Consider the following 26,198-nt stretch of genomic DNA (forward strand, 5'->3'; position numbering starts at 1 on the left):
TCCAGTCTATCAACTTCTTCTTATCCCCTCATGATTCTAGCTTCTCAAACCCATCAACATCAGTTTTGTTCCTCATGACCCATCCTCTCAGGACTAAGCAGGTGGTGTGTCCCTGATAGCTCCCCCAGCCAATTGGTCCTCTCCTTGAAGCAACCAGCAATGTAAAGTAAAGTCTAACGAGAATTGCAAAAATTCCAATTCCTGGAAAGTGGAAGCATAGAATGCAAATTAAGACAAACGAACCTTTAAAAGTCCTATGGAAGTAGCCTTGTTATAGCTCGTTCCAGCTCTTTTTCAATGCTGGGAGTGCCATGGGCATAAAACCCACCCTCAGGAAGCTACTAATGGAGATTTTACATCCCTACTGTTTAATCTTCTGTACTATTAATCATGATCACAAACAAATTAACTTTGTGCTGTGCCACAGTAGGTACTACAAAGGATTGTCTGACTCCCAAATGATTAATGGTCTACACTGGCATTCCCTTATCTAGTCTTTAAAGCTCATTTACAAACCACAAAGTGAAAACCCATGCACACATATTATGAAATATTATAATATGCTTACTTTTGTGTATGAGGGGGGTGCAAAAGTTTGTACCAGCCAGTAGGAGGGCTTATGTGTATTGGCAAGTCACTTACTAAGATTAGATTCAATACACTTGCACATTTATTTTTTTGTACTGAAATGGATAAAACAGATTTCATTTTGTGGGATGGATTATTTCAATGACATAAAGGGGTGGGAGGGTGCATTTACGGTTGCACTTGCTGCTTTGCAGGAAGGCACACAACATTTTCCTTCCTGCAGAAGGACATGAAATTTCTGGCACATCCTTGTTCCTGGTAATCAGGTCTTATGCCTTTACGGGCCACCCAGTTGCACATCTACAGTAAAGCCCATTACTAGACACCCTTTGCTCAATGTAAAAATCCCTTTAAGCACACAAAAGTGGCACTTACTAAAGACAGTACTGGGGGTCAATGTATTAACTTGTGATTCTAGCAAATTGCCGATATTCGGCGACTAAAATTTGCAGACATGAAGGCACATTGCAGGTTTTAATCTTTTACTGTAAATATCTCCCACAGCTCTTCTACTGAAAAAGCTGCTGTGAGTGGAGAAACGCATTAGTGAAAAAGATTCTGTTTCAGAATGCTTTATTTAACCATAGAATACAGTAGAGCACTATGATTATATGAGTGAGACAGTCGTACAGAACTATCTGATATACACTAATAAATATTTATTCATTCATCCTAAACACACTATATGACAGTGAGACCTGTGTACTATCATTATGAATAAATATACATTCCATAGGATATGTGATACATGTGCTACTACATGAAAAAGGAGTATAAATTCTGGAGAAAGGATTTTAATTAAACCACTGCTATATTATATATATTGGGACAATTCTAGGTTCCCAACAGGAGGGCTTCACACTATTTATCTGCTTTGTGGAATTTTATTAATAGTACAGCTGATCAGAATGTAAATCAACTGACAGATACCATATGGATTATATTATAGTGTGTTATTATTTGTGTTTTATATCTATGATTTTAATATCCATATCAGTATGCTAAATGCAGTTCAATTTATTATATTTATTTTTGCTCTCTTCTATAACTTGATTTGTATATATTTTTTATCATAAAGAGTAATTTAGCATTGCTTTAATTATATATATATTGGTCTAACTTATTTGTGTGGTTTAGCAGAGTCACTAAAAGCACATGCAGTAATTATTCTTTTTGGACAGTGGCACATAAGTGTATAACTACTGTTTATGTTTTGTTTTTGTTTTATTGCGCTACAGTAATCATAACAAGTTGCAGAATAAAACCCCTAGTAAATTAATTTGAATTTTTTGTGCACAAGTCGGGAACAATGGAAACTATTGTTTTTTCACATCTATGCCGCTCTTTTTCCCAATAAATAACATAGATATTAAAAGCAACTGTAGTATCATAACAAAGTCCTGTTATAAAAATAAAACAACAAAAAGGAAAAATATATTCCCGGTGAAAATGGTCCAGTGGAATATATTGGGTCCACCGGAGATGCAAAATGAAACAGGTAACATTGCATATAGCCCTTCTAGATACATAAACAGATTCTGAAATACTCATCCATTCTTAGAATCCTCAAGGTTAAGTCACCTTGTTAGTAATATTCATGATATAGTGCTCTGTAGAGTTACATTGCACCAAGAGCAGCTGTTTCACATAATGCAATTTACACAGTAGTTAATACTTATTGTGCTTTAGTGCAGACTGGGTAGTGTGGGGAAACTGGAGAATGGCAAAGCAACCCCTGACATATAGTGGGCAAAAAGTAAATTCAGTTATTACTGTTAATACCTATCTATAAGCAGTCTGACTTCAACATTCTGTAGTATTTTATTATATAACACATGATATTACATTTGTGATGGCATTCGTCTCAAAAGTAGCAAGCAGTCTCTTGGTCAGGGACTAGGGGCCTGATGCTGAGTTGAACTTAATTCAGATTGCATAGCGTAAATTGCGCAAATTCGCACTCCACCCATGCCCACAAAGGGAATGGATATATATGCACCAATGCAGACTTACACATATCTGGCACTTTCCGGTATAGGGGAAGGAAGTGGTGATCTGACGTACAGTTGTGTTCACGCAAATGCCGCTCAAGCAGACCTTTAGAAACATGTATATATATATATACGCCTGTTAAGAGGTGAATCTTGCACCTGCTGAATGGCAGGTGTAAATTCATGCTGATGATGAAGACTTGCAGTAAAACAGGCACATTTGCTGAGCAGGACACATCTCGAGATGTGTATGACACTTTACAGACAACTCTAGTCTCCACCATGTAATTTCCGATTTGGATCATAAATTAGCTTTAATTAACAGCACTGGTAAAGCAACAAAAAAGCCCTCAATAAATTGGTTTAAAGTAAAGGGAGTAGGTAGAGCTTTCAATGAAAGCTTGATTTCAAATGGATCTCCAGGATGAGCATTACACATGCATGGAGAAATTTGTTCTTTTTGTATGTAGATTATCACCGCTTTTTCTAGTTTTACTTTAATCTTATCATAATGCTGCCCCCACCTTACAAATTACTGTTGTTTGATGGTAACTGAAATGCTGTTCAAATATAGCAGATCAGTAAACCAGGGCATAGAATGGTTTCACAGGTGGCATGAACATTTATTTATAGATTAAAAAAATAAGGATCTATAGCCTGACCACAGCAGATGTCTAACTAGGAAATATTATCTAATTAATGAGTGGAACAGCTAGGGAACCTATTCTGTCTATCTATCTAAACTGGTAACAGACTGTAAGTGCCTGGCAACTACTACTTTTGTTAATAAAATATCCCTGTTCACATGACACTATTTTTTTTTTATTATAAATGTACGTTTATGTTTCAATAATTCATGTTGCAAACATAGAGGGGTAAACCTGTCATTATACCTCATTATATAAAAGACCATTTTGATTCACAAGAGACGCCTTGAAATTTTGAAGGGCATAATATGAAGGAGACACATGAGAGTTAATGGTAAGAAGGTTTTTTTTTTTGTTTTTTTTACAAAAAAACAAGTTTCTGTCACAGTGGGATAGAGGTACATTTGCAAAGCTGGTTTCATAACTGTCAAGCACTACATAACAGATCCATAAAGATATTAAATTTATCTTTTGTCCCTTTGTCATTTGTCCTTTGTCGTATTTGCAGTGCAAGGTGAGGGTTTTGCTCCTTGCTAACACCAATGGGGATTGACAATATATTTCATACATGATTTACATACTCCCACATGCCCACCATGATGATTATTTGTCACACATTCCTCTCACTGGGTTTGATTGAACAAATACTAATATATATCAAAGTCAAACAATGGAGGTCATATGCAAAACTGCATAAAATGTTTTGGGACACATATTATGTTTTGTTGTATCATTTGCCTTTCTTTGTGCAAACGTGCCTTTTTTGTGGGAATGGCAAGTCAAGGTGGCAGTGTCTCCTGAGGGTGCAAATGTATACATTTTTGGATTGCTGGATCTGGGCAGTGCTCAGTAATGCGGCCCTGCAGCTAAGCCAGGTTGACCATCACTGATCTAGGTGTACCAATGCAGAACTAAGGAGTTCAAAACTATGCATCATGTGATATTTTAAAATAGTGTCCAATCAGTGCAGAAGGCACATTTAGGGAGCATACCCTCTATATTTGTGAGTTGCAGAGAATTTGAATGTTAAATGTTACATTTACAAAGTTTCACACGTTTATTCCCCTTCCTTTTCCTCTAATTCCAATTTTTCTCTCTAGTGACCCCCACTGAGTACAAGGAAATGTATTTTTGTATTTTTTAAAATTTTGTACACGTGGCACCATCGAAAGCTTCTGGTATCACTGTGTGCTGTTAAAATGGCTGGAACATGACCACAATAGACCAATATAGCGGTCATCTTGTGATCACATTTACCAACATGCTCAATAATAGAATAGATGTCTGACTTGTCTCCCAATCTAAGATCATATCCTTTCTCCACTTTCACCCCCTCACACACCCCACTTTTCAAACCCTGCCCACCCTGCAAACCATCATTCTTGCCAACCTCATACACATCTCTCCACTTCTTTACCTCCCCTTCTCCTGTGCTCTCTGGAACAGGATATCTGTCTGCAGCAAACTTGCCTCTACCCCTGACCTCTTTATCTCCAACTCCCTAAACCCCCTCGACATCAATAAAAACTGCCTCTCCGCATCTGGCACCACCACTCCCACTGCTCTCCTTCAAGAGCCTTTTTTTTTCTCACAACCCTTCAACCTGGGGTTGAACAGGTGGCAGTGTGGTTTTCCTTCTCTCCCCCCTGCTGTACCTACTGGTTCATTCAGCCAGAGCTCTCTTTCCTCCTCTTTCGAGGTTCACTCCATCCACCTCTTCCATCATGTTCACCTTCCAGCTTCTGTTATCTACCGCCTTTCATGGTCCTGTCTCTCCTGTTTCTTCAATAATTTTGCCACCTTGTTCAACCAATTCCTCTTCACTGACCTTTCCTCTCTCATCCTGGCTTTGACATCCCGATTGACAATCCCACTGAAGCTGCTGCCTCTCTCTGTTTTATCCTAATTTGGTCTCTCACTTCCTTTCCAAAACACTGCCACTCCCTTAATCTTGTGTTTCCTCACCTCTGTGACATCTCAAATCTTTTCTGCACCCAGTCACCTCCTTTCTGTCCTAAGGCTGTTCTCACCAACCTTGAAGCCTTGACCCTCACATCGTCTCTTCCTCACAGAACTTGCTTCTCTCCCATCATCACTACCTTTTTTTTGCTCTGACCAAGCTGTTTCCCTCTAAAAAAAAACATCCTTACCTTTGCCCTGGTCTTATCTGCCTCATCTGTCACTCTTAGCCTTTGACTGCCCACACCACAACTGCGGTATTCCAAACTGACCCACTACTTACAAAATTGCTCTTGTAGTTCCAAACATCACTTGAGGAAATCACAGTGTTCTGCCACTTCAAATATATTATCTCCTCCAACAGTTCTGCCCTATCTATCTATATATACAGTCCTATTTCAAATCTCTCATTTCCTTCCAGTCCTCCAACCCTCTCTACTACACTCCCCTCCTTCCTCTACTCTATTCTACCATCCTAGTCCTCCTTTTCCTCTGTCACTTGGGATGAAGTCTGTACCCCTCTCTTATCTTCTGCCCTCTTCACCTGTCACCTCGACCCTTCAAACACGCCATTGTGTCACCCATCCTAAAAAAACCTCGGACTCTTTTTTCCAACTGCCCAATCTCTCTACTTCACTTCACCTCCAAGCTTCTCAAGCAGCTTGTCTACAGCCACCTGACCAATTTTCTCTACTCTCACTCCCTCCTCGACCTGCTTAAGCTTAGCTTTTGTTCCCTCCACTCCACTGAAAACTTCCTTACCAAGGATACAAATAATCTCACTGACAAATTTAAAGGTCCTTTCTCCTTACTCATCCTTCTGGTCTACGGCTTTCAAAACTGTGGGCCACCATCTTCTCCTGAAAACCATTGGCCTCCCTTACACAGTCCTCTCTTGGTTTACCTCCTACCTTTTTAACCATTATTTCTCCATCTGTAACCCTGACTTCTCATCCACTCCTCTTCCTTTTCCTGTTGGCATCCTCTAAACGTCTGTTCTCAGGACTCTATCTTCTCTCTGTACAGTTCCTTTTTTGGTGAACTTACCAGCTCCTTCAGCCTCTAATACCACTTCTACGCTGATGATACCAAAATTTACCACTCCTCCCCTGACCTCTCCCCTTCCCACCTCTCTCATGTCTGCAGTTTTGTATCTGCCATCTCCTCTTGGATGTCCCAGCACTTTCTTAAACTTAACATGTCCCTCCCTCCAAGATCCCCTCACCCTCCTTTCCCTATTTGTTGACAGTGTTACCCTCTCCTCTGTTCCTCAAGTCCGCTGCCTGGGTATCATCTTTGACTCCTCCCTCTCCTTCACTCCCTACGTTCAGTCCCTCTCCCAATCCTGCCACTTTCACCTGTGCAACATCTCTAGGATAAGACCCTTTCTCACCTTAGACACAAGCAAACTCTCATCCATTCTCACCTGCCTCTCCCCACTTTAAATCTCTCTCATTGATCAGCATATGCTTGGGCCCATGTCCCCTTCATAATCCAGTTCAAACTCCTCACTCTCACCTACAAAAACAGATCCCTTCTGCATGGTCTCTTAGTCTTCATTTACAATGTCTCTGGCCATGTTTGTTGCACCCATGCTCCTGGGCACAGGCTTACATCATGCTGATATGCTCCCTGTTTTGTCCCCATCCCTCCTCTGAACTTCTCTCTGTACTATGTATCTCGTTGCTGTTTGTTCATTGTATAATTTGTAATCTACAACCTTGTTTAGCACCTTATAGATAATAATAATAATGCTAATAATAATAGTAATAACAAAGCAAATATCAGCATAGGGTGAATTTGTGCTCTAAACAGAAGCTGGAAAAGGGATGTATACATAAAAATAGATAAAGGTGAATGGAAGAGGGTATGGTTATTTGAAGTTCAGAAAATGTCTACCAAATAAGATGCATCCTCTAAAATTATGTAGGATGCAAGAGAGAAAAAAAAATTGGTTTATTGCTGTTTGTTGCAGTGGAATTATTTTGTGATGAAAATTGATTTTATTTTCTAATTTATATTACATGTATAGGTTTTGTCAGATATTTTCAATGCTCCAGTGCACACTCTTTCTACTACTAACTCTGCCTGTCTTGGATGTGCATATCAAGCAGCTCATGGTAAGAAGACTCATTAAAAATTACTGTGTATTTTATTGCTATCTAATCCTCCAGCAATACACAAACCGCTTGTTAAGCTTGTCACACTAGCAGAGTTCGGTCAATCTTTTGTGCAATGCCATGTTTGTTTTTCTAATGTAAATATCTGCAAATGACAAAAGCACAAAATGTGCAGCTTTGTTGGTTCTAGAAAAAAAGAGCGGTAAGTATTTAAGGGAATGATAATGAATCGGTATTAATTGAGAAATTAACACTATAATGCACATTAATTGTAAGAATAAATTGGCATTTATAAAATACAAGTGGGGAATAAAAAATAAAAAGAGGGTTAATTGCAGAAGTACAACAATTTAATAATACTATGTTGAGCCACAGATAAAATGAGGGTATAAAGTGGACTTATGATTTCTGACATTTAATTAACTGCATTGTTCTTAAAACCGAAAAAAGATTTTTTAAAAATCCCCCACTTTGATGCTACTCCCCAAACTTATGTACTTATTCTGAACTATCCCATACATTCTGCCAAAGGAATTCATGTCCCCATTCCACTCATTGATGCTTTCCTGTATCTGGAAAGGCCGTCCATCTAGACTGTCATAAACCCGTATGACTCTGTCCAAACAATGTGGGGGATTAGCCTTACCCGATCTGATTAGATACCAAGAATCCTGCATCTTATTTCAAATTAGAGATTGGTCTCTCCGGACCTCCCAAAAGCCCTGGGTGGACTTGGAACAGGCTCTATATACTGTGTGTCCAATTGCAGATTTGATTTGGCTTCCCAAACACCTGAGACCTCTCGCTCCTTACTCCCTAATGACTATGGTGGATGCTCTGAGAATTTGGGACAGCACCATAGGGTCTTCTACAGACCTCACCCGTAAAACTAACAATATCTCCCTCCTAACAGTATCTTTGTTACTTCTTGACTTTGATATTTCAGGTTGGGTGCATGCAGGACTCTCCTCGCTTGACAATCTGTTTGGCCCTGGGGGCCTCTGCTCTTTTGCACAGTTGCAAGATACATATGCTCTTTCTTCTAAGGATTTTTTATAAATACCTGCGGCTGTTGCATTGGATCGGGGGCCTTCACCGTCAAAATGGACCACTTTGTCCTCCTTCCTCTCTTCTCTACACTAAACTGACTAAGGGTAACAACAAGGGTGAAATCACTTTTTGAGTATTTATCTTCCATGTCCACCATCCCTAAACACACCTCCCAATTTAAATGGGAATCAGATCTCAACATCTCCCTCTCACAGCAATCTGTCTACTGTTTCTAAGTGTACCAACCATATAGAGATGCTATATAAATTGTTGTATTGTACTTGCCTAACCCTGGCTCGCCTTCTGAAGATTTGGCCCTAATCACTCAAATCTGTGTTGGCGCAATTGTGGAGCTGTGGGAGATCTTATCCATGTTTTTTGGTTGTACATCAATATCATTAGAGCCGTCACCTCTTATAGCTCTTCTACATTTATATCCTAAGCAACTGCCAAAACACCACCGTTATCTATGGGGTCATATCATGGTAGCCACTAGGGCGGCGATTGCACAACTCTGGAAACAGCCACCCCCCCGCCCTACTCTACACAAGGTCATTGCAAAGATACATTTTAGTTTTCGTATGTAAACACTAGATGCCCCATACTCCATGTCACCATCTTCTCCAGTTGTTAAGTGGATGTCATGACACAAATTCACAACTGATGGTCGGTTGCTCCAAATTAATCTACCCTATAGAAACATATACCCCTCTAACTCCTGATTCAGTCGATCTCTCTCAAGCTCCTGATTGAATATTCAATATTTTTACTATCTGTCCTCCTTATGGGGACAATGCCAATATATGTATACATATATGCTGTGAGGTTTGACTGCAATGTTATGTCTGCTCCCCACTATGTACCCCCCCCTCCTCCCTTTTCCTTTTTGTACTCCTGTATTTTATACTTTTAAAACCTTACTAAAAACTATTAATGTTAAAAAAAAAAAAATCCCTCACTTTATTCAGGAGAGGTTTTAGTGGGCTGTGCAATCAGCTACTGCCACCATACTCATCAGGGGTCTAGACTAGCAATACTGGTGTGGAGCTAGGCACTGGATGAAGCACTGGTTGGTATGATTCAACATACAAAGTGTGTTTTCCAGCTTTCACTCTTCTGGCACAATGGGGTGGAGGGGAGGATGGGTTTTTTGTAGGCTTGGGATAAGATAAGAAGGTCCTCTTTAATCTTATTGTTCCATAAAGTGTAACCTTTGTTTTTAGTCTAATATTTGCAGTTAACCTGTAGCTGTGACCTTATAGGCTTAATAATTTTACAGTAATTTATATTGGGTACGTGCTGGGATCTTGTCAAGAAAAAAGATGGACAATCTTCACCCACTCCTTCCCCACCCAGCAAGGTTCATTTTCAGACAGTCATCGCTGGCTAAAGTTTGCTCAAATGCCAAGCAAGAGTGTGAATGTCTGGAGTTCTAATGTTGGTTCTACACCTTACCTGATTTTACATGAATAAAGTTGATGCTGACAAATGGGGGACAGCAAGTACCAGAAAAACTTAGGGCTAGATTTACTAAGCTGCGGGTTTGAAAATGTGGGGATGTTGTCTATAGCAACCAATCAGATTCTAGCTTTCATTTATTTAGTACCTTCTACAAAATGATAGCTAGAAACTGATTGGTTGCTATAGGCAACATCCCCACTTTTTCAAACCCCCAGCTTAGTAAATCTAGCCCTTCGTGTTTGTACTTGGCGTTGGGAGGAGTTGAGCGGATCTTTGCTAAGCATGGATTAGGTGGGACAGGATTATTTTAATAAAATAAAGGATTTGAGAGGGCACTCTTACATTGACATTCCCTGCTTTATGGTAGGATGCACAGCTGTTTTCTCCCCACAAACTTTAATTCATCTTCATCTCTGATGGGTCTTGTTCATATCCTTATAATGGGACATAATTTGCACCTCTGTGGGAAAGCACATTTCTAGGTGCACAAAATAATAAAAAGCTTCAAACACAGTGACACATGTAATAAATTCCCCTTGAACTTTGATGTGTTTTTACTGTTTCTGCTCTACACATTCTCTGGAAAATCCACCTATTCTCAAAACTAGGCGCAGATGTATTTTACAAGGAGGTTTCCAAGGACTGTGAAGTTGGCATGTTGGCAGTTTTTGTGGTTCGTAAATGACACTTATTGTTATTGTCTTCCATTTGGAAATAGATGGAATATCATTTATGCGACATAAATGTGTTGTATTAAAATTATTTGTACTTTAGGTTACTCTCTTAATTGTTTTTGAAGCTAGGATTTTCAATGTGTTAATTTCCTGTAGTTATCATGCATTGTTTGGTTTGTCTTTCAAATGCTAGATTTAATAATGTGCTTTGTGAAATAATAATAAACTGATACGATGAATACAAGAGCAGTATGTACAGAACAATGTCAGTTTGAAATCTTGTTTCAAAGCACATTGTGATTTATTGTCCTTGAAGCAATAAGGTGACCTTGACTTTCTTTTGTCAATATTTGCTTCTTCTCGTTAATCAATTTCACTTAAATATTTAAAAAGTGATCAAACAAGATTAACTGTTTCAGAGTTATCTGTGATTTAGAAACAAGGCTAAACTAAATCGGATTATAATGTGATTGTATTGGTTGAAACAGACATAGAACCTGGAGCAGATTCTTCTTGGCCAGTCAGTATGGTTCCTCCATGTTTCCCTTGGCTCCCAGTTCAGCTACTTTTGCGTTACGCATATGTGGTTGGAGATACAACTGGGACCACTGTGGTTAGTGGTGGTGCACAGGCTAAATGTAGGGACAGAAGGTTCAGCTAGAGTGTGCTCTTTTGGGTTTCTCCCAAACTCACCTGATTCTTGGGCTGAGTGATTTAACTTCTACCACCAAAATGATGTCTCTCTCAGGGGCAAATGTAATCTCTGTAAGTAATGAAGGGTACTCTGAGCCAGACCTTAGATATGGGCCTAGGGTAATGTGACCATGGGTACTTAATTGCATGTTGGCAACCACACTTAGACAAGTATTCAATGAAAAATGATGCAATCGTTTATTTTCAAACAAATATTGTTCACCACCTTGTAACAACTGGTCTCTGCAGATACACTTAGATCACACACAGAGTGGCTTTACCAGAGACACTTGTACTCCTGGAGGTATATTTACTAAACTGCAAGTTTGAAAAAGTGAAGATGTTGCCTATAGCAACCAATCAGATTCTAGTTATCATTTACTTAGTACAATCTACAAAATAACTAGAATCTGATTGGTTGCTATAGGCAACATCTCCACCTTTTTCAAAACCACAGTTTAGTAAATATACCCCTTGGTGTCATGATTATCACATAATCAGGATAATTAGAAAAATAATATATAATGTGATCATGAACAATCCTAAAATATGGAGTTTGTTTAGATTACATGGTTTCTGGCAAATCACTGTGTGTAAGCAAACAAAAATGTATTTTGTTGTATTCTTTAGAGATCTGATTTTTGTCACCTGACTTTGATGGTTCATTACGAGATACATGGTGTCACAGTAGGGCACAGTCAACTCTGTTGTTTTTTTCCAAATTAAAAGTCCACACATTCTAAAAAACTTGCTGGCATTTTTTGGCTAAAAAGTAGCATATTTGTGGTTACTCCATGTTCACTGTAAAATCCTAATCAGAAAATATGATTATTCAAAGCAATGCTTTCAATAATTCATTATAGAAATACATTTGTATCAATTTGTAACTGCTGTAAAAAGCCACACTAGAAGCATATCTGACAATGGTTGTGATGGTAGAGCTGTGTAGTGCAGTGCAGCACAGCCCTTTGACACTTTCTCCACCAAAAAACTGCAGCAGGGTGAGTATGTCTGTCAGGCGCCGTCCCTCCGCTCCTTTGGCACGGCCGCCAGGCAACTAAACGCTATACTTCCGCCGGCGGCCAATGACATTACGCCGCCGGCATCTCTATTGGCTACCTGCCCTATTTAAGTCTGACGGTGCCAGAGTATTAGGTCAGTCCTGCTCCAGAATCCTTCTTTGTTTCTTGGCTAGTCCTGACTATTCCTGCTGCTGACCTGGCTTTTCTGACCTCTCTGTTTGGATTCTCTACCATTGTACTTTTTTCTTCTGTGTCATATTATCCTTTATATCCTCCCCAGTCTCTCTCTCTCTCCATCCCTGTCTCACTTACTTGACCCCATTCGTTGGATCTGCTGCAGTGTACCTCCCACTGCGGTCAGTCACATAACCGGTTTACCTGTTAACTCAAACACCCTTTAATTGCTGGTAATGAAGATGTTACTTTCCTATGAAATACATTTATTAGGATGTCCTTAATGTCTGCATTTTTACAGTTGCTCGTGTTTGCAAACACATGTTATAGCATGCATACAAGACTGTCACCTATAGTACTCAGGACTTAAATTAGCTCTATAGCTGGAACAAGAGATATGGCAGAAACTCAAGTAGCTTTGCCGTGCCTAGGGCTTGATTTGGATGTGTCTGCATGCGCTTGAGTTTGACACGCCCTTACTGTAAATTGACTATGGCAATACGTCCCTCTCCTGCCTTTTTCACTTGCTGAAATCATAGGCTTTTGTAAGTGTCCTTTGCGCTCGGAGATGGAGTGGACAGTTCTGCGTTTGCTGACAAATGGTCCAGTTCTGGGCATGCACAGAGTGATTTTGCGTATGATACGCTCAAAATCAGCAGATACAGCTTTGATGAATAAAGACAACTATGTGATACCATATTTAGAATATTTCTTCTATATTCGAGGAACCCAATTCTCAATGAGCGTGTAGAACGACCTATGTATTGTAACTTGCATTTGCAGTCTAATAAATAAATGATATAAACTTGTATGACAGCTACTAAATTGCTTATCTTATACTTCAATAAAGTGATATCCGATTAAAACTCACACATTTTACTTTTCTCAAAAATTTACAAGTGATACAAAATGTGTTCCCATGCTTAACACAACCTGCAGATTTCGGTGGCAACCAAGTTCGTTTAATTTGCATATATATAATTGGATGCTTTGATGTTTTTATTCTTATTTTAGAAAAAAATAGGGGTATAATAAATTCTAAAAGTATTCTACGTTTTAAAAACAACTGAAGCCTCGTCAGATATAAATGTTTAGTCAAAAGGTTAGAAGTCATAGACCTAACACACCAGAAATAATGGAACAACCCAGTGGTGTGTGAAGGGACTTGTGGATTTTGGGAATAAGTAAGATAAATAAAATTGTCACTCAAATTTGGTTATTGTACAAGCCACTGCTTGTACAATGTGTTGGCCTATTTTAAACACTAACCACTAACCACCAGACTGTGATATACTTTATACACTGGCCACCTGAATGGGCTCTGCCTTGTACAGTTGTTTCTAGAATAGGCGTAAGATGATGAGAGCAATAAATTCCCAGAGTATCTTAAAGTCCTGAGTTAGAGAGTTCTGAATCGCTGCCAGGAAGGATGAAGCTCCCAAATTAAGCCTCCAGAAGAACTCAATGCAGTAAGCAATCAGACACTGGAGGAACCTACAGAATGAAAGTTAATATAGTGTGTACTGTGTATAAACCTGTATAAATTTGTGATCAAATAAGAGGCACTCACTTAATGTATGTGTTTGGCTCTCATGTAAGAAGATTCTCCTCTCAGTGACAGAGCCCGAGTCAAATGAATGGCAGAAAAGAGAAAAAAAGAAAAAACTTGATCTGCTCATACCCTAAACTGAACCATAACAACTATACGCAGCAATGTTCAATTCATCTTCATACGCAAAGAACACTTACTATAGCTTATGATTCCTGGGAGGGAACAGGGTGAGGAAGTGAAGTTGTTGGCACTGGGGCCTCCATGATTCGTGATAAATCGTGTAATTTTTTTATGGCTTCATTTCCCAGCCTCCTGCGGTGAAATGAAGCCAAAGTTGCCGACTTATTTTTTCTTCGGAGGGGAGAAAAAATAAATTGTCAACTATGACTTTTATGCTGTAGTTTTCTAGTCTTATTGATTGAAACTTGTATGATTCAATTGTTTTTTTTTATGAATTGCCCATAGAGACAAACATGTGACTAAATATGTGATAAAGTGGAAGTTTAGAGGAATGAACAGTTTATCTGTGGATATAGCTATACTGCGTGGAGTATGAACACTAGTGTGCATGATTATAAGGAGAGATCACAGGAGTGAGAAATTGTTTAAAGAAAGCCAGGTTATCTTTCTACATAAACTGCATCCTAATTTCCAAGTAACCTTGTTTGCTATTCCCTCATTATTGGTGTCCTTCTTCCAGCCGATCCTTTAATCATTTGGATTCCTTGTGTTGTTTTTGACAGTCAGCAGCAGAATAGGTCAACATGGTCAGAGAATAAACATTTGTCAGTAGTAGGCAAAAACAAGGATCTGCATAAAATTAGGTATTTTATTCTAGGTCAAAACATTTAGCAGTCATATTTCGATATGTTTTATAACTATAATTATGCCCTTTTATAAACAATATCCATTAATCCATAAATTATGCCTCTTAATATTTTGTAGAAATAGCATTGATGAGATGGCGAGCTGTATATTTTAGTGCTGTATGTTGTCATTAAAAAAGGTTTGGTTATTAGTGTATATAAAATCTCAAAAGTAAAAAAAATCTATGTCTGTATAAAGTGTTAGATTTAATCATGGTGGAAAAAATGAGTGTGGTGTAGAGCAATTATACAGGAACAAGTGGATTTGCTATTCATACTTGCCTACTTGAAAAACAATTTTAGGGATATTGAGGGGTAGCTGAAGGGGTCCTGCTCTGTCCAAAGGGTGTATTTAGCACCATTCAGGGATGTGTCCAACACTACCGGGTGGAACGTATAGTACTATGCACACCATGCCGCCAGATTTTGTATAGTGTAGCGGGGCTGAAAGGACCATTATTTTTACTTTACTGTAAAAGTCATGGTAACGCCTGTGATAACAAAAAACGCAGCAGAGAAATTACTGCCACACTCAATATTAATCTCTCCAATACTGAAGTATGGGGTCAATAATAAGGTCTCCCAAAAGAGGCCCAATTTCTTGATAAATAGGCCCTCAATTTGTTAAATATCAAAAATCCCTCTGCTGTACCTTAACAAATACATTTTGGACATCTAATAAATTATTAAATACATGATTAAATAATAATATATAAAAGAACTATGAAAAATGACTGACATGTAATACAAGCATTGTGCTTGAGTCACAAGGATCCTCAGTCTTCTCTGTGTTCCCTGATATATGCACATACTGCCTAGTGCTCCTGTGCTAGCCTAGACTCACACATAGACATGACGATTCATGTGTCAGCAAAAGCGCACACGTGCAAGCTGACAGGTACAGCGGGGATCCAGGAGGTTAGCTTACCTTCCCAGGATGTCTCCAAATATTCTGGGAATCTCCTGGACATTCCGGGAGAGTAGGCAACTATGGCACGCACGGACACGTGCACCTTTCATCAGTCTTCTAGTAGTTCACCTCTATCTGGTAAATAGTGTAAATAAAGGAAATATCCTATACACAGTATAGATCTAGATCTAGATCTGGTTCTTTGTCTTTTATTATTCTACATGCAGGGAAATCTCACAATGAATACATCTGTGTGCTGGAGAGTAGTGGCCCTTTACTTATGGTACATACTGGTTAGTGCCTGTGCTTATCCGGACTCAAGCACATGTGCAAGCTGGCAGTTTGGGAGGCGCAGTTTCAATTCGGAAGTTTTGGCTACCTTCCTGGGTATTCCCAGATATTCCAGGAGAATAACTATTGCCGTAATAACTATGAAATAAAGAGTGGGTGTGCTCTGGTAATTACGCAGGTAAATGTGGGCATGGTGCAGTAATTCTGCAGTAAAAAATGCTGTGCAGTAGAAATTGTGCCGAAACAATTGGATGTATATGAAGCTCAGAATGCTTGGTAGTCCCTGATAGCTGAGAGACTCAAGTTTCACATTCTCTTTTTGCTGTAGAGACAGGTATTTATAAACAATATTAATGCTGATTTGCTATGGGAGCTGAAAAAGTGACATTCTGAAGCAGGTATACGCTATTGCAGTAAAAGAATACATTCTATACTTGCCGACTCTCCTGGAACATCCGGGAGACTCCTGATTCCGCTTCTCCTTCTACAGAGGCCAAGCTGAGCCTTGATGACACAACTTACATAATTGAACCTCGTCAGGCAGCTCTTGATCATGGCCCCGGCCCCGTCCCCATCATTAGGCAGCAGGGGCGAAGCCATTGTTATGAGAATCACCCCCTGCACTTGTCGATCGGACTTCTCCTCCCAGAGCTCCAGTAGGTTATGTCCAAGAGTAGTCAAGTATAAAAAAAAAATGCTTTGTAAATGACCCTCTTACACCTAAAGTGCTCTGAAGTACACATGGAAGACAGATGACCTTGATATTATGCATTATTATATAATGCTAGAAGATGTCAGTTTTACATTACTTGAAGTTTAGGCTGGAGTTGAACTACCCACAGTGCAGTCAATCACATCCATTACCTTATATTTTGTATAGGTGTGTTTCCTGTAAACAATCTCCTTCTCCTTCTTATGAACCACCATTAACATACCGCAATACATCTGACTTTCCCAGAAAAAGGGTCTATGCAGTATTCCTACTGTTACAATATGTCTTATTCCAAAACTGAGCCAAAGCAATTTATTGAAGCCTTACTTTCGATATATGTGTTTTTGCAGTCATACTAATTACCTGATAACATTTGTTTCTTCATTTCAGGACTTGCTATGCAATCCTCACCCTTGTCCTTTACAGATGTTTTTGGATCGGCTCAAAGCAAGTTAGTTGTTACCCCAAGAGCTGAATCAGCCAAGGTAACACAAACATTTTAGCTGTCCACTCATTCAGTGGCTTAGGATATATTGAGTGTTGGTGACCATATGCTATAAAAATTATATTACAATAACATATCTCATGTGGTCACAGAAGCAAGTTATCAAGTATTGCACACCAACACCATAATGTTCACAGCAAAGGTTCATCAACAATGTTCTATATTATTGTTACTTGAAATGGTCAATTCACACAGTTCATTGCCTACAGCATTAACATGTTGAGTGTGGAACAGAACATGTCGTTATCCCACTTTTAAGAGATCACCACATTTGCTCTGCATCTTACCTTAGCAGGCTGAAGGTGAGGCAACATCTTCTGCTCCTTCGACTGGAAGCTTGGCGCTGGGCTACGATAACAATAGCTGAGCACCATACTCCCAGTGTATCACCCACATTGAGAAGTAGCAGCTGGCAGCTCCACATGTAAGAAGCTGCCGGCTGATTCTCCATCAATTGGGGGCACAGTGAGAGCATAAAAAAAGGATATAAATAACTTATTGTCACTCATTCAGTGTTTTAAGTGCCCCCTAGGCAAACACCTAGGTTTCCCTTAATCGAAGATATATATTTGTATAAACTATTAAGTAATATCTGAATAAACAGAGAATTCTGATGTCTTTATTTCACTGTTCATTAGGAAAATTTGTGTATTATAAAGAATAATACACCTTTCACTGTAAATTGATACTGGTATTAGATGTCATGGAGATGATCTGTAACTTGTATAAAAGCACTTGGCCTAGTGTCCTTATATGGTGAGGGGACTCTTCCGTGACTTGTAATATTCTTATAATTCATAGTACGGGAAACATATTTTGTATGTTATACACAGACATGTCTAGCCACATGACTTTGTCATTTTACTGGCCTTTTCTGGCATATGGCATAGCTATCATGATGTGAATAGAATTCAAGGACACTACACATGTTTAACTGAAATTTAATTATTCATCTTCAAAATTTGTAAAGCATGCAGTGTAATAGCAGATATTTAAGACTACACCCAACACCCATAACAATGAAAGTACTTGGCAATATTACAATGCAGGGGCTGGAGAATTCACAGAAACAATTATTTAAATGAAAGTCTTCAGAATGCCAAGTGCAAATCAAAGATCATTGGCAACTATGTACAGAACAAATAAAAAATAAAAGGTGGTCAAGTGGGCATTTAGAAGTGGCAATATTGGAATTTATATGTATGTGATATAAAAAATGTAAGTAAATGGAATTTGATAGTTCTACAATGATAGTTTTATTAATAGTCTATATTTAAAAAAAAAACATGCAAAGCGACACACTACATTGCAGTTTTAAAAATACTGTTTGAATATTTTTTTACTATTAACAGAGCTTAACAATCTATTTGGCTTCTACAGTGTGGGAACTTCCATGCCCTTAAGCCGCCTGAAACAAGATTTGCACTACACCTAATGGAGTGAATGGCTCTGTCTGTAATTCATACATGCAATGTATTAATTTAAATTTACTCATAGTGAAGTGTTGGGAGTGAGGTGCCTTCTAGCTCAACTAGCATGTGTGAGCTGGTTTTTTTAAAAAAGGAGAAGCTACACAGAAAAGCAGTAATTATTTTCACTGCATGCAAAAAGAAAATTGCTTTTCCATACCTTTTATCGTAACATGGTTTATCTAGGTACAAATTTGCACACATAGGCCTCAATTTCTCCTAACTGAAAATGAAGTCCTTAATATTTGAACTTTCTGACACTGTTTAATAAATATAGTCATACTTGCCTACTCTCCCGGAATTTCCAGGAGGCTCCAGAATTTCGGGGAGTCCACCCGGACTCCCGTAAGAGTAGGCAAACCTCCAGGACCCTGTAAAATGCAGAAATTCACGCCATTGAATAGTGGGGGTGGGATTTAATTACGTCATTAAGGCCCGCCCCCTGCTATTCAATACCTTTCATTTCTGTATTTTATGGTAGGGGTGGGACTATAGGGACGTAATAACGTTGTCACGCCTCCTCCTACCCTCTGTCACATGATCTGTATTCCGATCTCCTGGAGTACAGATTTAAAAAGTAGGCAAGTATTGATATAGTAATTGAAAATGCTTCTTGGACTGTTAGGTGTTCAGAATAGATATCCTGATTACTGTGGAAAGGAGCGTTGAGAGGGTGGGGGGGGGGGGGGGGGGGGGCAGGTGCAAAGTACTGGGGCCCAGACCTGTCTGTGTAGTGGGAAGAGCCACCAACCTGCTGTGGCCCTTCCCCCTTCAGTGACTATGACAGGGGCCCCATGATGTTGTTGTACTAGGGCCTAAAATTTCTGTTGGCGGCCCTGACCCTGAAACAATCTTGATCATTTGCATTCAGATTTTTCTTTCTTTTTCTACATGAAGTCCTTGATATTGTTAGGATAAGTTTGTATTAGTAGATATTGATTAAAGTAATTTTTTTACCATTATCTTTCACATGTTTTCCTCTAGATTTACCAGCCTTTAATGAATCGCTATGCTGAGTGTGAGAGTGCACTGCTTCAACAGTCCAAGAACATGTAAATACATCAAATATGGATGAAAATAAAAATATAAGTCTTCTTCTAAGCAAGTGTGAAATGAAAACTGAAATGAATAAATGACATTCATAGGTTAATGTGCGGAATCTTAATGCTGAGGATGACATTTGAAAAAACAAAACAATATTCTTTCAGATTTCTTTTACAATTTAGTTTGGAGAACAGAAAACCTTACAAACATAGTTGTGATTAAATACTGAAATTTGAGGCATGAACATTGTGAAGTTTCTTAAGTGGATAAAAGTTGGAGCAAACATGCACATAGCTATTTGTTAAAATAAATATTAAAAATTCCACAGCAGCCAATAAAACAGTAGCTTTGATTAGATTGGTGCAGATAGGACCAATGTATAGCAGGGAAAGAAAGGCAACACTTCACTGGTAAATGCTACATGGATTACATTACCACCACTACCACTTTATGATGACATTTATAATAATATTAATATAGTAATTTATAGTATGCAGTCATCTTGTAATGAGCCAGTAGCTGTCTGCAAGTATTAATAGTGTGCTGTGTATTTGTACTGTATGGGTTAATTATGCCCAGAGTCAGTGGTCGAAGTGTAAATTTAGAAGTACTGGTATGGAACCTTTACTCTGAAATGAATGGTTCTAGGCCGCCCCGGACCCCGGAAGATTTAGGGGGTTTTGATAAAGTGAAATTAATTTTAGATGCATTTAACCACTATATAGTATAATATAAAACATATTAAATGATGCAAGGCTATATACACTGTGCTCCCTTCATCAGCCATTTGCCTGTTCATCACTGTTCCCCCTCTTTTATCACACTATGCCCCCACCATCATCACTCTGTGCCCTCTCCATCATTGCACTGTGCCCCCTCCATCATTGCACTGTGCCCCCTCCATCATTGCACTGTGCCTCCTCCTTCATCACTCTTTTGCCTCTTCATTGCATTGTGCCCCCTTCATTACACTGCTTCCCTCTTCATCAATGCTGCTCCCTTCATTACACTGCTGCCTCCCTCATTACACTGCTGCCTCCTCCGTTCTTTACTTAACTTTCTTTGACCTTCTTCTCTTCCTCTTCTTCCTTCTGGTCCTCTCCACGCCGCTTCACACTGACAGTCTCAGGACATGATGATATAACGCCCAACGGTCAGTGAGTAGGAAGAAGGAAGGAGTGGCATTGGCACCAAGTATGTATTTACAGGGCCGGTGGACATGCAGGGAAGGCATGGCGCCACCCCCCACCTGCCTTGTATACCCCGCGTTCCACCAGCCCTGCCTGCCTGTAAGGATGTGGGGTGAAGAAGTCCCTCTTTGAGCATGAACCAATAATCAGGCAGCTTGAATAAACCCAAAGTAGCAGGAAACAACTACTATCAGGTGCAGTGAATGAAACAGTTGCCTGCACATGCAGGCTACCAAACAGATCCCTAGGAGCCAAGTCACCAGAAGATAATTCATTGCAGGGAGGTCTTGTGACCGTATCTACCTTCCCGGTTTCTCTGGAGCACATGGAGCAGTGGCACCTGCTTACTCCTGACACATACTGCAAAGGACATTCATATTAATTTTTAACATCTATAATTATGTACATATTTAGGATCAAAGTCATATGATCTTTCTGCAGTTAAGCTTAGCATATAAAATGCTTGTTAACCTCTGACTTTGCACATAACATATATTGTGACCTGACATACATACTGTGCCATGCATACAACAGGTGATATTGTCGTTATCTATTAACAGAAGACCTGGACTGGACCTTGTAAATGCGGCCCATCCTTCTCTCTCCATTTACACCACAGGGACCCTTACCAGCATTTGCCTAAAGCTGAACATCTCTCTGGGAAGCATTTCCCAAATATAAACACTCTCCCTGTGTTTTTAAAACATGCAGGTTAGAAACTTGGGACTAATATACCTGCCTGTAAACACTTTTCCAGTGTCTTTGACACATAACCTTGCCATGCTGCTGCTTACTCTCCACTACCAGCAGGAGGGCCTCCACCTCTGAAACTTACACCCCTTCATCAGGTGGGTCTTCCTCCCGAGGCCAGCTTCGTCTTGAGGCCTTATCACCTCTCGAGCCAGTGCCTTCACAATTATGGAATGTTCCATAAAACAATATTGGAAAATGTCATTCATTTCTCTCTTTGATTTTATCAGATATCATTCTGTATTTGTGTCAAGAACACAAGGGACACAATTTATACACTGTGACGATTATGTAGTATATCTAATGGCTGATTAATATTTTCTGTTGAATTCATGTATGACCATGTGAATATTTTATGTAACCTTGTAATGTAATCTCAGCGTGTGCTTTGCTAGATGACATGTGTTTGAACTTATGCAAGTGTCACTAATCTTTTGAAACTAGCTAGGCCTGGGATAGATAAGTATCTTGGAGGAGTTTGAAGTCCCAAAGTTGTAAACCATCTAACCACACAAGCAGAGCAGAGACGAGAGATTCTCTGAGGTGCCCAAACATATTTCTTAGTGATAGATATTTACTTTGGAAAGCTCTGTGTCACTTTGGGAATCAATCTGACTTAATTAAAAATGTAATTCCTAAGGTGGAGCTGAAGAGCCTGTAAGAAGGGTTTTAAATCTTCTGCTTTAGACATTACAGTGTACATTTTCATGAGAGGGTCTATGAAGACTGAAATGTCCCATCCTTCCCAACCTCCACACCAGGTATTAACTAATATATAAGTAGTGACTCTGATTTTAATTCCAGTGTTATTTTCTGAAACTTATTTGTGCAACATATTATACGTCTTGTTATTAATTTTTGGAACTAAGCCTTGAAAGTATTTTTCAGTTTAAATAAATTTAATCGAATGTGTTCTCCGTGATTCTTTGTGAATTTACGAAGCCCATGGAGGCTCATGCTACATATGTATGTGATTTAAGTGTGAAACATTAATAAGTGGTTCTGGAGAACGTAAGGACACCATAATATATTCTTTGTGGTGGCAGAAAAGGTGTTTTCATTGCTAAGTGACTAAGGTGATGCCAGTCACGGCAAGCTGTTCAGATTGCTCTATCTGCGACAGGCTTGGCGTTCGTGACAAACTGGTTGGCAACTTGGTGGGATTGATAATATTATTCTTTTTATCATAAGATCTTAAGTGAATTAATGGTGTGTGATTCTAGAGAGAGTCAGCATCCTAATTGACTAGCGATTACAAAATTTTAAAGGACATACTGCACATACAGTTTCCCCCCCCTTCCCCCTCCCCTCTGTCCTGTCTTCCAATGTGCTGTTTTATGTGCTTATATTGTTTTTTGGAAACCTGAAACACTAATCCACTCAGGTTTTGGAACAACATCAAGCTAGAATAATATTACTATATAATATTACTACATATTCTGGACTGTATCCCTGAGATTTACAATCATTTGGGGAAGAACAATAAAACTGGTTATAATGACCTACCTACCCATTGATTAAGCGAGTAAATTCTTCTGTCCATACTTAAGGCTGCCACCTGACTTATCTACCTCTGCCGCCAGTCTTCATCTGCCTCCCCTCTCTGTCAAGCCCGTCATAGACTCCCCCTCTGCTTCAGAATCCTCATCAATCTTCCCACCCTCAGTTATAAAGCCCTCTCTAATTCCACTGCTCCATATCCCTCCAGCCTCATCTCGACTCATACTCCCTCTTGCACACTGCGGTCATCCAACGGCCGTCACCTCACCTCCTACCTGGTAAACACCTCTCATTCCCGTATTGAAGACTTTTTCCGTGCTGCTCCCCTTCTCTGAAACGGTCTCCCCTGCTCTATCAGGCTTTCACCTAGCCTGTCAGTCTACAAACGCTCCCTAAAAACCCACCTGTGTGGGTTAGCCTACCCTTCCTCTGCCCTCCTCCAACCCTCTTATTTCTCATTCTAACTAATCTCTCTAAACCTCACCCCTCCTTCTTACTCCTGTGCTTCTCTCCCCTAAGTGTTATCGTCCTTCTCCCCATCTTGCCACTCTGTGTCTCCTGTCAGTATTCCCCTCACCTTTAGATTGTAAGCTCCCTTGAGCAGGGGCCGCTTTCTTTGTGTCCTCCACCTCTTGTTTCCCTTTGCCCTTAGCCCTCCGCCTCTTCTCTCCTTTTCGTCACTTGCCCCCCATCGCTCCTCTTTTCACGTGCTGCCACTTCTCCATCTCTGCCCTGATGCTGTAAGTGTTGCCAATCTGCTGAGCACAGGGCACAGGCGCAACCCTTTATTCACTCCCCCACCTCTCTCCTTCCCTTCCTATCTGTACACTGGAATTCACTTTCACCTCCTTACCCTGTGCACTTCTCTCTGCTATATTGGTACTTGTTTACACATATTGCACTTTGTATTTACTGCACTTTGATTTTGTACTACCTTGTATGCCGTGTATTGTTACCTTGTACTGTTATCCCAAGCTTTGTGTACGGTGCTGAGGACCCTTTGTGGTGTCTAATAAATAAAAGATAATAATAATATCTGTTTACATGCTTTTACTGACCTTAGAAAAATGCTATTAATTAAAAGCATGTAATTTGATGCCAGTGGGGTTGGTCCTTAGGCCTAGTACTTCGCATTGTTGATAAGGTGCCCTCATACTGTGATGCATACCCTTTTGGTAGATGTACTGGGAAAACAGAAGAAAAAAACATTAAACTTTTGAATGAGCAATACAAAAAATTACATATGAAATTGCCATTTTTTTATATGACATGAAGCCTGTAAAAATCCAGTTTATTTTCCAAGAAACCAACTGTTTAGGGATGCAATAACATCTGATTTCCAATAAGTTTGTGCTAGCCTTAGGTTGCAGATTCCTTATGATGTTATCACCATAGCGATCAATCAGACAAAAGGCCGGGTCATTCAGAATGGCAGAGCATTGACTAGCATAAAGGTGTTTTATGAGCAGTTTATTCTGCTAATAACAGGTAGCAAAAATAGAAAAAAAAATGAAAACAGAAAACTGAGGATCTGTGTAATGTGTATTGATCCAAGAGATACTGCATTTTTTTAAGTTATTTGTACTGTATTGGTTTTGCTGAACTGAAATGAGTATCACTAGCAGAGATTTTAAATTATTTAATGTATTTTACCAAATGAATACAAAAATCAGTTTAGCAATATGAAGAAATGCACACTGACAAAAGTTTTATACATATGAGTATTGTAAATATTAGAAATATAAAAGATCAGTAAGCACTCTGAATCTGGATTTTGTACCTGTTATATGTGTACCACCAGCAGGGGCTGATTGACAACTAAAATATGTCTTGGAAAAAAATGTTGAAAGTGGTCTGATATTGTAGGTATGGCCAAAATGTCATTAGGTAAGATCATACTAATATGAGGTTGTGGGAATACATGCAGTGCACTGCAGGTGTTGGCGTGACTAGCAAACAAGGGGCATGGTTATCTCTTTAGACTGTGCTAGGCTGACATGCAACGCATCCCCCTCAAACACACTGGGAATGTCCTATGCCAGCAGCTCACTCTACATGAATAGAGCATACTTGCCAACTCTCCCAGAATGTCTGGGAGACTCACGAAATCTGGGTAGGTCTCCCGGACTTCCGGGAGAGCAGGCAAGTATCCCGCATATTGCAATTTACTCGCCAAAATCACGAGATTTGCAGTGAATCGCGTCATTTTGGCCCCCGTCAACACCTCTGCGGCAAAATTATGTTTTTGTCACAGGGGTGGGGCAAAAATGACAAGATTGTCCGTGCCCCGCCACCTCAGGCCCTCCAACCACACCCCCCCTGCCTGGGATCTCCCAGAATTCACTATGCAAAGGTTGGCAAGTATGGAATAGAGCAGTGTAAAGAGAAAAATACTTTAGGAACAGTCTGGACAATGTCTCTCCTGTTCACTTCTTGATGCTGATGTCTTAAGCTCAGTTGTTGCTTGTTTGGATCCTTGTTTGGATCCTGCAATGTTGGAATCCTGTCTAGAAAAGGGATAGGTACTATTCACCAATTCACCACTAGGAAAGCCGAGGGGACACACAAGCCCCCCCCCCCCCAACCAGTCTGATGAACACAAAAGACTAGCATTGGCAGAAATGCAAATGGCCCCTTTAAATACCTGCAAGTGGGAGACACTGCATGATGACATGAGTCCAGAGTAGTGAAAAGGGAACCTGTAGCAGTGCGCATGGGAACTGAAGTGCCGTGATCTGTACCGGTGGGCATGTAGCAAGTAGAAGCTTTTCCATTTAGGGAAAGTGGGCATGCCCGGGAAAACGGGATATGCTGCTGCCAACCATGACCAGGGCCGCCGAGAGGGGGGGGAGCGGGTACTATTTACTCGGGCCCTCACTGCCAATTTTTTTTTTATTCCAATTACTTTTATCTATTATTCTTTTTTTTTTTTTGGTATCTCACCGGGGGGTAGGGGTTGAATGCCGACTTGTTCGCTGGTGGGGGGAACTGGATAGTTTAAAAAAAGAAAGAAAAGAAATCATACGTGAT

General features: G+C 39.7%; 1 protein-coding gene across 3 annotated transcripts in view; it reads left to right on the top strand.

Moving 5' to 3' along the window:
- XYLB (xylulokinase) overlaps window positions 1–22,576 on the top strand; it is a 147,213-nt gene extending 124,637 nt beyond the window's left edge. For 2 of the 3 annotated variants that reach the window (XM_075212160.1, XM_075212159.1), the window contains 4 exons: window positions 7,218–7,305; window positions 17,101–17,195; window positions 19,669–19,736; window positions 20,852–22,576. In XM_075212160.1, coding sequence (XP_075068261.1) covers window positions 7,218–7,305; window positions 17,101–17,195; window positions 19,669–19,736; window positions 20,852–20,864 — 264 coding nt within the window. In that variant the 3' untranslated portion in view covers window positions 20,865–22,576. Of the gene's footprint in view, window positions 1–7,217; window positions 7,306–17,100; window positions 17,196–19,668; window positions 19,835–20,851 lie in introns of those variants that run through there. The other variant, XM_075212161.1, reaches the window with a different exon arrangement.
- The last annotated feature ends 3,622 nt before the right edge of the window (window positions 22,577–26,198 follow it).

Source organism: Mixophyes fleayi, chromosome 5, assembly GCF_038048845.1.
Source record: "Mixophyes fleayi isolate aMixFle1 chromosome 5, aMixFle1.hap1, whole genome shotgun sequence".
Lineage (NCBI taxonomy): Eukaryota > Metazoa > Chordata > Amphibia > Anura > Limnodynastidae > Mixophyes > Mixophyes fleayi.